Below are 14,185 nucleotides of genomic sequence, written 5' to 3'. Positions count from 1 at the left end.
GTTGGCAGTCCGGGCTGGGATTGGGCTGTAGCACCGCTTCTTCTTTCGGCTGACCAGTGTCCATTCACCTGCAGCATCCTCCTCACAGTCTGCCACAGGTGACTTGCTCTCTGAAGCAGGGGCAGCAGGGGCCATCCCTGAGAGGCTCCGGGGCTGTCGTGTGGCTCCCTTGACTGGCTTGACGGGGGTATCCTCCTCGGTGTGGGTGCAGCAGCAGTTGCACATTCTTCTTGGCCCTGTTGAGCACCGCAGCCTAGGGATGGGGTTAGGGCCACAGTGGAGGTCTCACTGCATACTGTGTGCTGCTGGTTCTTGAAGGCAGCAAACTTGGTACTAAGACCAGAGACTGTTGCAGTCAGATTGTCCACTCTGGTGGCTAGTGCACTCACAACTGCCATTAGCTGCTGGGTAGTGTCAGTGCCAAGCAGTTCCTGAGTGATGCTTGCCTGGGACACTGTGTTTAGAGGCACAGGGGGCACTAGCAGTGCGCTGCGGCAAAGGTGGGAACACGGCAGGTGTGGTTGAAGTGCCAGCTGTGGGGCAGGAAGGCTGGGACAGGTGAGGGGCAGCGGCTGAGAAGGAGGGCTTTGTCGCCCAGGCGTTGGTCTGGGGAGGTGGAGCCTGGCGGAACACAAGCCTGGGCCGACTCACCTCATCCGTAGCAGGCTCCCTTTGGGGGCGAGGCCTGACAGTGCAGAGGGTGGAGTGGGCGTTGTGGTCATCCCCACAATTGCAGCAGCGAGGAGGGATTTTGGTGCCCTCTTTGATCTTATCCAGGCACTGTGCTGACTTATGGGGGCCAGCACAGTACCTGCAGTGAGGGGCAGACTGGCAGCGCCACTCCTTTTGTCCCCAGCGACTACAGTGGCGGCACAGGTCAGGTTCAGGTGTATACCGCTCCACACGCCGACGTCCAAGGCCCAGGAGATGCACCTCACTGGGTACCTTACCTGTCACCACTCCCAACAGTTGGGGCCTTGCCATCTGCCCCACCATCCTCCTCTTCAGCCCCTGGAATCCAGCTGGTACCTCTATCAGGTTGACATTGATGTGGGTCGCCACTCCATGGATAATAACAGGGTGAGTGCCCTCCTCGCCAGGGCACTCCATAACCAGGCCCAGAAAGCCCTCACTCAACAGGGTGGCGTAAAAGGAGGAGTCAGTACTGACCGTTAAATAGGGCTGGTTCCGTCCCTCCATGTAGAGTGGTAGAGTGGCTGCAGATCTGGGTGTTGTTTCAGCAGGGCAGCAAACCAGCTGAAAAGCTCACTGGCTGTCTTTTCATGGCCAACAGGGAAGAACAGACGACGCCTTTGTTTACGGTCCGAGGTGGCCGGGGCAGGTACATCTCGACAGGGAATCTGGTCAGCAGCAGCATTTTCCTGGTGTTTTTCCTTGCCAGATGGTGCAGGACGAGGCTCCTCAACAATCTCCATGTCCTCTAGGGATGCTACGCCTACCTCCACCTCAACAGTGCCTGCGACGAGCATAGTCCTTTGTGCTGGGCTCGTGGGAAGCAGCAGGCTTTGTGACGGGGGGCACCACCAAACCCAGGCACGGATGCTTATTTTCTGTCTTCTTCTGGCTTGCTTCTGGCTGGCAAAACGGGCCTAGACCTCCCTCAGTAGCCACTGAGTAGGCGTGTTCACACTTAATCACTTCCGATTTCCTCTTGTAAGGGCTGCAACTCATGTAAACACGGAGAGTGATAATTATGATGTCCTTCCGACTCAGCGGGAAAGACACAACTGCTAAAAAGTAGGGTTACTCAGTTATTGGATATAATCCTCTATTTTTTTTTATTTTTTTTATTTCTTGTAAACAATGGATCTTTTTTAGCCATTTATCATTCTGGCTAGTTAGTGATACTGACCTGTCTAGTTTAATGGCATCAAATAACTGTTTCCTTCGGTCTCACTGGAATACCTTAATGCCAAAACTTATTATTATCCTATGTATGTATGCAATGATGATAGTGATAATGATGTGGATTCCTTTTATATTCAATAGAGAAAAGTAAATATACAGTTATCTGAATATATATTTCTTGATTTGTCATCTATTGATGTGTATACAAACGACTCCATTCTACGTAGTATATCAATATTAGAAGGTTAGCTACTAATATTCAACAATTTACTGACAATATTTCCCACTTAGATTTTAATTTTGATATAATTGTGTTTTCAGATATTAAGTTAGAAGACTTTCTCATCCCTTTGTTCCAGATTCCTACCTATGATATGCATACCAAATGTAGAAACAAAGGAGGTGGAGTTGCTGTTAGTCTCTAACAACTATATTAACCTCATTTATTGCTGAGATGTCCTTTATTGAGACTTTCCTTGAGTGTGTTGCAGTACAAGTCACTGTTAACAATGAGTCTCACTTTGTGGCAAGTGTATATAGACCTCCTAAAGGAAATGCACAAAATCTTTTAGATAAATTGGAAAGCATTTCTGAGTATGTGCATACTCATAACTTCAATAATGTTTACTTTTTAGGTGACTGGAATTTGGATCTATTAAAACATAATGAGGATGCAAATATCTGTAACCTAATGACCAGCAATGCTTGCTTTCCTCTCACCACAAATCCAACTAGAGTCACAGAGTTTTCAGCCACATTAATTGATTACATCTGGTCCTCCAATATTGAATATAACACCACTCTGATATATCTGACCATTTTCCAGTCATCTCTAAATTTTGCTTTTCATATGCAGCTAATGACTCTCCATCTTTTGTCTTAAAAAGAACGATTTCTGATACACAAATCAGAATGTTCCGTACAGAACTAGAGGTAAAGACGTGGGAGGATGTAATATCATGCAATTGTGCTATTGCAGCATATGACTACTTCTATTTTTATTTATTCAATCTATTTCATTGGTTCTTTCCAGAAAAAAATGTTTAACATTTGTAGGAAGTAGTAGGAAGAAAAAAATACTTACATTACATCTGCATTAAGTAAAATCATAAGAGAAAAACACAGATTTAAGAGATTAATCCAAAAAATTGCCCTGACTTATTGTGATTACTGTAAGAAATATAGAAACAAACTAAATAACTTGTTGAAAATAGCAAAGAACGAATATTTGAAATAGTCTTATAAGAAATTAAGGAAATCAGAAAATCACTGGGAAATTATAAACTCGGTATTAGGCGAACAGTTGACAATAGCAAATCAGATAAATTTATCTCCCAGCTATGAAAACATACCTGATGCCTTTCTAAATAATACATCCATAGATGGAGAGATTATTGAGGGCAGGGATCATCATATGCAGTATCTTAAAAATTCTCCTTGCTTTTCTTTCTGTATTTACCCATTAAATAAAATAGACACAGAAAAGTACATTAAATTATTAAAATCTTCTGCTCCAGGATATGATTCAGTTCCTCCAAAAATTTCTTAAATATTTTGCTGCCTTAATTTCTGAGCCTATGTCACATATAATAAATTTGATATTTAGGATGAGTGTTTTTCAAAACAAGTTGAAAATAGCAAAAGTAATTCCAGTATATAAAAATTATGTTACTAGCATAAAAAAAACTACAGACCAATATCGTTGTTACCAGCATTTACTAAGATTATAGATAAAATCATCACAGACCGCCTTTTTACTTACTTGGAAACAAATAATCTAATTTCTGAATGTCAGCATGGTTTTTTGGAAAAATGAATTACAGAATCTGCCGTGCTACAATTTACATAATTTGTACATAAATGCTTAGATGACAAATTATTTACTGTAGGTCTTTTTCTTGATCTATCGAAAGCGTTTGATTCCCTTTCACATGGAGTACTTCTAGAAATATTAAATAATTTAGGAATTAGAGGAAAACTACTAGACCTATTCAAAAATTACTTAAGTGCCAGAAAACAATTTGTATTTTGTAATAATAACAGTTCTTCCATGAACGTAATAACTAAAGGTGTGCCACAAGGTTCCATGCTTGGTCCATTACTATTCTTAATGTGTATTGTAAATTCTACTTCTAAATTTAAATTTGTTCTCTATGCTGATCATATAAAAATTTCTCTTATCTGACAGAAATGTACCTTCCTTATATGGAAATTTAACTATTGAATTTAACAAAGTTGTAGATTGGTTAAAATGCAATAAATTACTGTTAAATGTGAGTAAAACTAAGTATGTTTTTTTCAAAGCAATTCTGTTAGGAATATTTCCTCACCATTTCAGTGAAATGATCACATAATCACACAGGTTGAGCAAGCAAAATTTCTTTGGAGTACAAATTGACTCTAATCTTAAGGAGTACAAATTGACTCTAATCTTAAGGAGTACAAATTGACTCTAATCTTAAGGAGTACAAATTGACTCTAATCTTAAGGAGTACAAATTGACTCTAATCTTAAGGAGTGTAAATTGACTCTAATCTTAAGGAGTACAAATTGACTCCAATCTTAAGGAGTACAAATTGACTCTAATCTTAAGGAGTACAAATTGACTCTAATCTTAAGGAGTACAAATTGACTCTAATCTTAAGGAGTACAAATTGACTCTAATCTTAAGGAGTGCAAATTGACTCTAATCTTAAGGAGTGCAAATTGACTAATCTTAAGGAGTACAAATTGACTCTATTCTTAAGGAGTACAAAATGACTCTAATCTTAATTGGATATTTCATATAGACTATGTATGTTCAAAACTGTCAAAAACTTGTGGCATTTTATACAAAACATGTAATCAGCTATCTACAGAATCGTTAATTAGTAGTTACTATACTCTGTTTTCCCTTGCTTACCTATTGTTTGCCTATTTGGGGCTGTACATGGCCATTGTATTTACATAGTGTTTTTGTTGCTCAAAAGAAAATTCTCAGGTTTATTTTGTATTAAAGGAGGTATGACTCTGTATTAGGTGAATTTTCCAGGATAAATTTATTGGTTTCCCTGTTCCAAAGTATTTTGCTACAGTGTTTATATATAAAAATTTACATGTTCAACAAAATAGCAGTGTTCAATTTTTGGAACATGGCTATAATACTAGAAGAAATAACCTTGACAGTTCTATTATCACCTTACACTCTTTATCTTATCTCCCTACACTCTTTTATCTACTGTGCGCTTGTCTGGGAGCACTACAAACACTTCCTAAGATTATTTCCCAGCACACCTTTTGTATCACCTTTCTATGGCAATTTTTTTAATCTTATTTAAATTGCCATTGTTTAATTCATTTTTTTCCCCTATTAATGATTTTGATTATCTTTTGCTGTTTAGGTTACGTGACATTTTTTTCAGAATATCGTACAACACTTGTGAAAAAAACGGTATATTGTGTAATGGTCCTTCAATCTGGAATGATTTACCTAATGAAATTAAATTAGTCTTTGTCATGCAATGCTTCTACCCTTAAATGTATTGTCAAAAAGCATTACCAATCTATGCAGGTTCAAGTAAACTGATGAGATGTATTATTGTTGATCACTGATTTTATTAATTCAAGTGATATTGTTATTACTGGTGCAACTTGTTGAGATGGTGTTATTGTTACTTTTGGTGGTTCTGATTGATTGATTGATACATTTATTGTTGAATTAATAAAGAAATACAACAAAGGAGGAGGATGGACCTTGCCACCCACCCCCAGGGCAAAAACTTAGGTTAAAGTATCAAAAATATATAAATATACAGTATACATAACAAGAATACAAGTACTTAAATAAATAAATACAGATATTGTACAGCTTATTGCATAAACATCCTACAGTATGGGGGAAAACTGAGGATATTCCCTGAGTATATCCCCTGAGAGTGGTTGAGTCTAGGAGATGGTCAATGAGGCTATACAAGTCATGTTGACCTTGGCCTAAATTTAGCTAAGAGAGGACATTCCATGATATAGTGACGCAGTGTGTCCCCCCTTGGTGCAGCACACAGCACACAACAGGAGAAGCACTCACTTCCCAAAAGTATTTGTAGCCTAATCTGAGCCTCATTGCCACCCTGTTGTGTGATGCAGTGTGTTTCCCATAGGTGTAAGAACAGCTCTGAGAGACACGTGCATAATGAAGACTAGTGCCACTGCCCCTGTGGCAACAAAGCTCCAACTGATCACTAATGCTACTATGTATACAAAGTCCTTAATGCTATTCTTAACATAACCCAGAGTGTACTCAGTGCCAAGGTCCACTGTGTCATCTTGGAGGTACACTGAGCAAGGCAGTCTGCTTTTTCATTTAGCAGGATACCCACATGAGAGGGTATCCAGGTGAAATGGACCGCGGCACCAGCACCTTCTAGGGCGTGGATGAAATCAAGACACTTACTAACTAGATCACAGTCCATGGGGGAGGTGGATTGAAGGGCATACAAAGCAGTCTGACTGTCAATAAAGAAATAAACATTCTTATGGAGAGGTGCCATAATATGAAGGGCCTCCAGTACAGCATATAGTTCTGCTCTAGTGGAACCACCTGGAAACCTCAGTGTCAGTGTAGTTATTGGCAGAGATGTAGTCGCGTATGAACAGCTCACATGTGGACATGCTGCCATTGACTGACCCATCACAATAAACATGAATAGCCAGAATGTGTGGGTACTTGGACAATTTAGTCATGAACATGTCTTGCAGCTCATGGGGGAGCCAGTCCCTCTTGGGCTGATGCAGAAAGTGAATATCAACACCGACACAGTGAGAGTTCCAGGCGGGTTGTAGCGGTGACATAACAATGTTAATGCAGGCCTCAGCTACACCTATACTTGTCAATACTCCCAAGATCTTCCGAGGATCATGATACAGGGGAGTCAGTGATCCCTCTCGAGAGTCAGAGTCCATGCATAGCATCCAGCTAACTGTGCAACAAGTAATTTTCTGTACCCTACATATAATACTCGGCAGGTGCAGCTCAGCTCTGAGGACTTCAATCCGTGCAGTCCTGGGGCATGCCAAGATTATCCACATGGCTTCATTCTGAACAGGCTCCAGGGCAGTGATATTCATTGCGTGGCTCACGAGCCACCAGCGGCTCGCAATGACTCAATTTATGGCTCTCGAAAAATAAATAAATAAATGAATAAAAACAAAAAAGCACACTTCCACTCATCACAGCATTAAGTAAGTTTGGTCTTTATTTTGCTCTTAATAACAAGATATATAGGCTAGTATTACCATGTCTAATTTATCTTGTTTACTATATTGCACTAGCAGCCCAGTACTACTTAATTTAGTTGAGTTATGCTAGCTTGCACTAGCTGCGGCTCTCTCAATGAATGTGTTTAACCCAAGTGGCTCCCTTGCAAAAATTAGTGAATAACACTACTCCAGGGGATGGAGTATGGTGGCACTAAACTATTAAAATGGGTGGCATAGTCAATGAGGGACTGTACGACAGATATATAGAACATTCTTAGGACTGGAATGCCAGCCCCCAGGCCCCTGTTTGCTAACAGCCAAAGTGGTGGTGGTGGTGGTGGGGGGGGGCGGCAGGAGGATTAATTGAGGGGATGCTTCTCCATAGGTAAGTGTCCCCTTGGAAGGGGCAGACTGGAACTCTATTCTGACCTTGTCACAGGATGTGAAGTGGGAGCCTGCTGCTGAGCCCACACTGACTTGACCAGAGGTGGGGCTAGAACAAGAAAGGGCTATTTATGGCTGGGCTCACAACCAAGGCTCAGCATGTGGTGAATGTTGGTGCTGGCAACCTATTAGTGGAGCTGGGCATGTGATGCCTTAAGATGGCATCATTGTTGTTACCTTAGGCCAGGGGTCGGCAACCTATGGCACGCGTGCCAGACTTGGCACGCAGAGTGCTTACCTATGGCACGCCACGTGATATGAAGGAGCAAAGAAAAAAAAGTTAAGCAACAAAATAATGAGAGAGAGAGAGAGAGAGAGAGAGAGAGAGAGAGAGAGAGAGAGAGAGAGAATGTGTATTGTACATCCTTACAGTTATGATTTAAATTTTCGTATGATTCTAAATATTTCTTTCTTATGATATATTAAAATGATTAAATTAAAACGAAAATGTTTTGTACCCGCGATGAGGTGTACGTGAGCACAGCGAGATGTAGACGAGTATGAGACACGTTGGTCCCCGCCGCTGGTGACGATTAGTCAAGCAGCGCTGCTGTTTCAGTGACTATTTACCTGCCCTGAGTGACACTCTTTCTAGTTACTGTCGCCATGGCTACTGCGAAAAAAGTCAAGCTTGATGTCCGATCATTTCAGTCATCATGGACAAATGACTTTGGATTTATTCAACAGAATGATCGTGCTGTGTGTGCTCTCTGCTGCGAAAATGTCGTGTGCCGCACATCTAGTGTTAAAAGACACTTTGAAACAAAACACGATAAGACTTTCAAGGACAGTGCAGACAAGGCTGAAGCGATTAAGAAAGCAGTATCCCGCTATGAGAAACAAAGTAATGTGTTTAAGAACCTGAGTGCTAGCAAAACAATGCAACTGAGGCCAGTTACAAACTAGCTCTGTGTATTGCTAAGCATGGAAAGCCTTTACTGATGGAGATTTCATAAAAGCAGCTTTCCTAGAGTGCTCTGAGGTGTTATTTGATGGCATATCAAACAAACAGATGATCATCTCAAGGATAAAAGATATGGCTGCCTCAGCTAGGACCGTGGAGAGACGTATTTCTGAAATGGCTGCTAATGTAGGTGAGCAGCAAACTGTTGCTTTAACAACTACACCTGTGTTCAGTGTGGCCCTGGATGAAAGCGTGGATATAAATGACATTCCCCGTCTGGCTGTTTTTGCCAGGTACAGTGACACAGAGATATACGAGGAGCTGTGCTGTCTTCAACCTATGTATGGCACTACCAAGGGGGAGGACATACTGAAGACATTCACTGACCATTTTGAGGACAGAGGGGTTGACATAAGAAAGATTTTTGCAGTAACAACAGATGGTGCCCCTGCTATGGTAGGAAAAAACAAGGGTTTTACCAAGCTTGTTGAGGATAAAATTGGACACCCCATTTTGAAATTGCACTGCATAATTCATCAAGAAAATTTATGTGCCAAAATCTCGAGCTCTGATCTCAACAAGGTGATGGCTACTGTAACAAAAGTAGTGAATTTTGTTGTTGCACACTCTTCTCTTACGCACAGGCAGTTTCAAGCTTTCCTTGAAGAGGTGGACAGTGCTTACAAAGATATACCCTTGCACAGCAGTGTTAGGTGGCTAAGCTGTGGGAAGGTATTGGAGAGATTTGTGGAATGCTTTGATGAAATCAAGCTTTTCTTAACAGAAAAGGCCAAGGCTACCCTGAGCTGGAGGACAGAGATTGGATTGTGAAACTTATGTTTCTCTCAGACATCACCAAACATCTAAATGACCTCAGTCTTCTCTTGCAAGGTGCAGGAAAAACAGTGATGGACTTGTATGATACTTGGAAGGCATTTGTTGCAAAGCTTGCAGTTTACTCATCAAATATTAAAATGGTTCTTTCCGTTACTTCAAAACTTGAAAAACTTATCTGCAACTCATCCTGTCAACACTACTGATCTTCAGGTGTACATGCAAGAATTGAAATCTGAGTTCTCAATCAGATTTCAAGATTTCCAAAACATCGGCCCAGTGTTTTCCTTTTAATCAGACCAGACACGTTTAGATACAGTGAGTTGGACGCATCTCTTTTTGAGTGGATGGAAACTGAGGAGTTGGAAATGCAGTTAATTGACTTTCAGGCCTCATCATTGTGGTCAGCTAAATTTAAGGATCTTCGAGAAATATTGGAAACTAGTACGAATGATCATGCAGCCTCCATATTAAGTTCCTGGACATCACTGCCTGATAAACTCAATTGCATGAAGAAAGTAGCTTTTGCATTGCTATCAGCATTTGGATCTACATATCAGTGCGAGCAGATATTTTCACACATGAAGCACATCCTCAATCCCCATCGCAGCAACCTTACAACGGATCATTCTGAGGGTTGTGTAAAGCTCAAGGTGTCCAGATATTCACCTGAAATTTCAACTTTGGCCAAAGGGAAGCAAGGGCAAGGATCGCATTAATATTGTGAGTATAATTTTACAATAAAGAAGTATATTTTTAGTTTCTAAGAATACTAAATGCTACAAAAAGTGTTACATTTATGTTATGCATGTGGAGAAAAATACATCCTACTTTAATTACAATGGTCACTACATACTCAGTCATAGTGTATAATTATAATTTTCATTTTCGTAGGCTACATATAGGGCTGAAAAAATAACATTTGGCACGCAAGGGAGTAAAAAAATGGCATGAATTATAAACTGGCACACTATGTTCAAAAGGTTGCCGACCCCTGCCTTAGGCTGTTGCTGGTTGGAATGGTACAGCCAGCAGAGCCTGTTGGGTCTTGATGGTTTTTACTGCAGTTGGGGCATCTGGCAGTGGTTGTCTTATAGGCCTAGCTTTGTCATTGGGATGGGTGGACTTCATGTTTGCATTGTGCCTGAAGGTGGCTCAAATGCTGGTACTTGCAGCATCTCATATGCTTTCTTGGAAGGGATGCAGGGAGCACTTATCCTGGCAACCACAACAGGTCTAGAGAGTAGCACTCAAGCACCACCACCTGTCTCCTTTCATGAGGGTCAAGAAGGAGTACCCTGTTTACTTCCTAAGTGAAGCAGTGTAGCAATGCAGTGGAGTCCTCATCCCTGGGTGTGAGGATGTATTTGTTCTAGGGGTTGAGCCTCCATCTGGAGGGTACTCTTTCACTAGAGCAGTGATGGACTAGTAGGCACTGCCATGGTCCCCTATATTGCCCAGCTTGAACTTTGGCTGCAAGGGTTACAGATCTTAGTGGTGGTTCATCTCTGCTGCACTTGTCTCTTCTCTCTTGTGATGGACAGATCCTAAGGCACAGTCGCTGGTATAGCCCTTCAACAAGTTAGGTTGCGATTATGGGCAGGTCTTTTGGGGATATGTATGTAGCTACTGCTGCTGTCTTCTAGCAGGTCATTAAAACTGCCAACCTCTTTAAAGTGACACTGTATCTATCATTCTTTTTCCAGTGTGAAATGTGCTTACCTACTTACAACCATGCTGTATATGGTTATCAGGAGAATAATCAAGACCACCTGTGATACAGTACATACTCATTTCTATATTTACTGCTTATTAAAACACACACAGGAGGAGGAGTGCTAATAATGGTTCGTGATAATATATGTGTGGAGGATGTGCATTATAGTGAGTAACAATCAAAACAGAAGAATTGAAGAAGAGAAAAATTATAGTTACATATGTTCCACCAAAGACTAATATATGGGGAACAGAAGAACATAAAGATATGCAAAGAGAGATGATAAAGTGCCTAGATAACATGATAAGAAGAGATAAAAGAATACTCTTAGTTGGAGACTATAACTGTAAAAAAGTAAACTGGAGAGAGATGGAAGTAATGGGTAATGCTGTGCAATGGAGTGAGAAAGTGTAAAGCCCCATTCAGATGAGGGGCAACTGTCCGTCGTTCAAACACTGTTACCAGATATCATACTGCTTCAACTGTTTTGATGACGTCAGAAGCAAGAAAACCACGGGCAAATCATCTAAGTGCCCTTGCCCGTGGTTGAAGCAATGCCTCCTGGTGTGATGGTTGGTACTTGTATTAAGAGAGCATGTTGCAAAACACATGAAGTTAACCTGCAGAACTCCCTTGCTGTCAGTTTCAGATTTCCACTATACACTTGACGGGAGAACATGTCTGTCCCGTGTGGCAAAGAACAGGTGTGGAGACAATCACTCGCATGTTCATCTTGAAGTTCGTGTAATATTGTCACATGACTTCCCATTTTCTCTCTTTTCTCCAAACACTTTTTACACCATTGTCTTTTCTTTTTGTGGTTTTTTTTCATGCACAAAGCAATAATAATGCTACACAACACTATTCCTTTACTCCTGCGACAGTTCTTGCTGTATCCCATATTGCCTAGTCTCAGTCCAGTTGTGCGTCCGCTGCCTGCCCTGGAATGCCTGGTCTGCTATGCGCGCCTTGTAGTGGCAAAAACCCTCCACCAATTGTTCGACCTGGTAACCCTGCTAAACAAGTGAGGAATATACGATCAATGGGTAGTGTCCGGCGATTAACTGCCCCTAGTGTGGACACAAGTTCGCCCGCTAGTCTCTGCCAGGTGAACGGAGTAGGGACTGTGGAACACAGCAACATCTGGTAGCACTGTTTGTTGCCAGATCTGTTTCCTTCGTTTCTATGCTTATGATGTCATTCCGTTGCTTAGTATGATACGGAAACAGTGTTTGCACAGCGGGCAACTGCCCCTCGTCTGGACAGACCTTTACAATTGACTATGGTTAATGCAATGGACCAATGGTTAACAAGGTAGAGGGGGGAAGAAGAACCATTGTTGCTTGACCTAGTTTTCACAAAGAAACCAGAGCCCCATCCAATAATACAATACCTTAGTCCAATGGGGAGAAGTGATCATGTAACATTAGAAATGCAAATTCTGGAGGAAGATGAGATAAGTTACAGAGATGACTATAAAGGAGAGAGATTACATTATGCAAGAGTAGATTTTGAAAATCTATTTTGCTGATATTGAGTGGAGTAATATTATGTATAGAAGACGGTACAAGGGAAATATGACATATTCTTACAGAAATGTAATGGAGTAAAAGGATTTGTACCTGTTTATAGAGTTAAGAAAAAAATACATGCTTGGTACAATACTAGATACATACAAGCTAAAAAGGCAACAGGTAAAGCATGGAAGAAACTCATAAAACGGGGAAATTACTATAACATACGGCAGTACAAAGATGCTAGAAATGAGTATATTTGAGTAAGGAGAGAAGAAGAAAGAAAGTGTGAGAAATATGTAGTGGATAAATGCAAAGATGAACCCAAACTTTTCTACAAGTTTATGAACGGCAAAACAAAGAATAAGGAAACAATTGAAAAAATAATTGAAGAAGGGAAGACTTACCAAACAGAGAAGGAAATGTGTGAAATAATGAATGAGAGCTTCAAAACGGTATTCACCGCAGATGATGATTTCACAGAACCTAATAGGACATTGAATTGCCAAGGATTATGGGAGATTGCAGTGCACAAAGAGGATATTGGAAGACTACTGGATAAGTTGGAAATCAGAAAAGCAATGGGGCCAGATGGTGTATCAGGTTGGGTGTTGAAAGAATATAGAGAGAAATTACTGGATCCAATTTGGGAAATAATTAAAAGTTCAATAATTGAAGGGAAAGTTCCACTAGAGTGGAAGAGAGCCAACGTAATACCGATATTTAAAGGAGGAAAGGCAACTGAACCACCAAACTACAGACCAGTCTCACTTACAAGTGTCGTAGGGAAGTTATGTGAAATAATTATCAAAGAAAAATGGGTTAAATTTCTAGAAGAGGAGCAAGTCATATCGAACAGACAGTTTGGGTTCAGGACAGGGCGGTCATGTGTATTAAACTTATTAAGCTTCTACTGGAGAGTTATTGAAGGACTTGAAAACAGAGATGGAGGGGTAGACACAGTATACATGGACATTAAAAAGGCTTTTGATAAAGTCCCGCACGGAAGACTTCTTCGGAAACTAGAGTATATAGGAGGACTGCGTGGAACCTTGCTTGAATGGACAAGAGATTATTTGAAGGATAGGGAAATGAGAACTGTGATCAGAGATACATACTCACTCTGGGGTAAAGTAACTAGTGGAGTGCCACAAAGGTCAGTGTTAGCCCCCATTATGTTTCAAGTTTATGTAAACGACATTCACATTGGGATAAACAGTTATATAAATTTATTCACTGATGATGCAAAGCTGCTAAGAGTCATCAAAACCAGAGAGGACTGTCTGCTGTTGCAGGAAGATTTAAACAAGATCTATGAAAGGATCAACAAGTGGAAATTAGAGTTTAATGCCAAGAAATGCCACATAGGAAAGAGTAAGAGAAGACCAGTATGGAACTATTTGATGGGAGAGGAGCAAGTAATGAAGACTAAAGAGGAAAACGATCTTGGAGTGATCATACAAGGAAATCTGAGCCCTGATAAACACAAACAAGATATTTGGATATAAGGTGTTGAGTAATATAAGAGTGGCATTTCATTACATGGAGAAAGATATGATGAAAAAAATTATCTCAAGCATGATACGCCCAAGGCTGGAATATGCAGCAGTAGTATGGTCTGAGCTCTAAAAAGGATATAGGAAAATTGGAAAGGATACAGAAGATTGC

At 40.8% G+C, this 14,185-nt stretch overlaps 2 protein-coding genes across 2 annotated transcripts; both read left to right on the top strand.

Annotated features, from left to right (window-relative positions):
* Positions 1–8,584: 8,584 nt before the first annotated feature.
* Positions 8,585–9,283, top strand: LOC123514135 (protein ZBED8-like). Its single transcript, XM_045271782.1, has one exon. The coding sequence runs from the start codon at positions 8,585–8,587 to the stop codon at positions 9,281–9,283; it is 699 nt and encodes a 232-aa protein (XP_045127717.1).
* A 350-nt stretch (positions 9,284–9,633) lies between these two features.
* LOC123514134 lies at positions 9,634–10,005 on the top strand. Its single transcript, XM_045271781.1, has one exon. The coding sequence runs from the start codon at positions 9,634–9,636 to the stop codon at positions 10,003–10,005; it is 372 nt and encodes a 123-aa protein (XP_045127716.1).
* The last annotated feature ends 4,180 nt before the right edge of the window (positions 10,006–14,185 follow it).

The sequence above is a fragment of the Portunus trituberculatus genome, chromosome 37 (assembly GCF_017591435.1).
Source record: "Portunus trituberculatus isolate SZX2019 chromosome 37, ASM1759143v1, whole genome shotgun sequence".
Classification (NCBI taxonomy): Eukaryota; Metazoa; Arthropoda; class Malacostraca; order Decapoda; family Portunidae; genus Portunus; species Portunus trituberculatus.
Note: the sequence above shows the minus strand (reverse complement) of the source record. Positions and strands in the feature narration are given on the sequence as shown.

Excerpts from the sequence above, each read along its gene's own strand:
- LOC123514134 (XM_045271781.1), top strand. The coding sequence starts at position 9,634 with ATGGAAACTGAGGAGTTGGAAATGCAGTTAATTGACTTTCAGGCCTCA.
- LOC123514135 (XM_045271782.1), top strand. The coding sequence starts at position 8,585 with ATGGCTGCCTCAGCTAGGACCGTGGAGAGACGTATTTCTGAAATGGCT.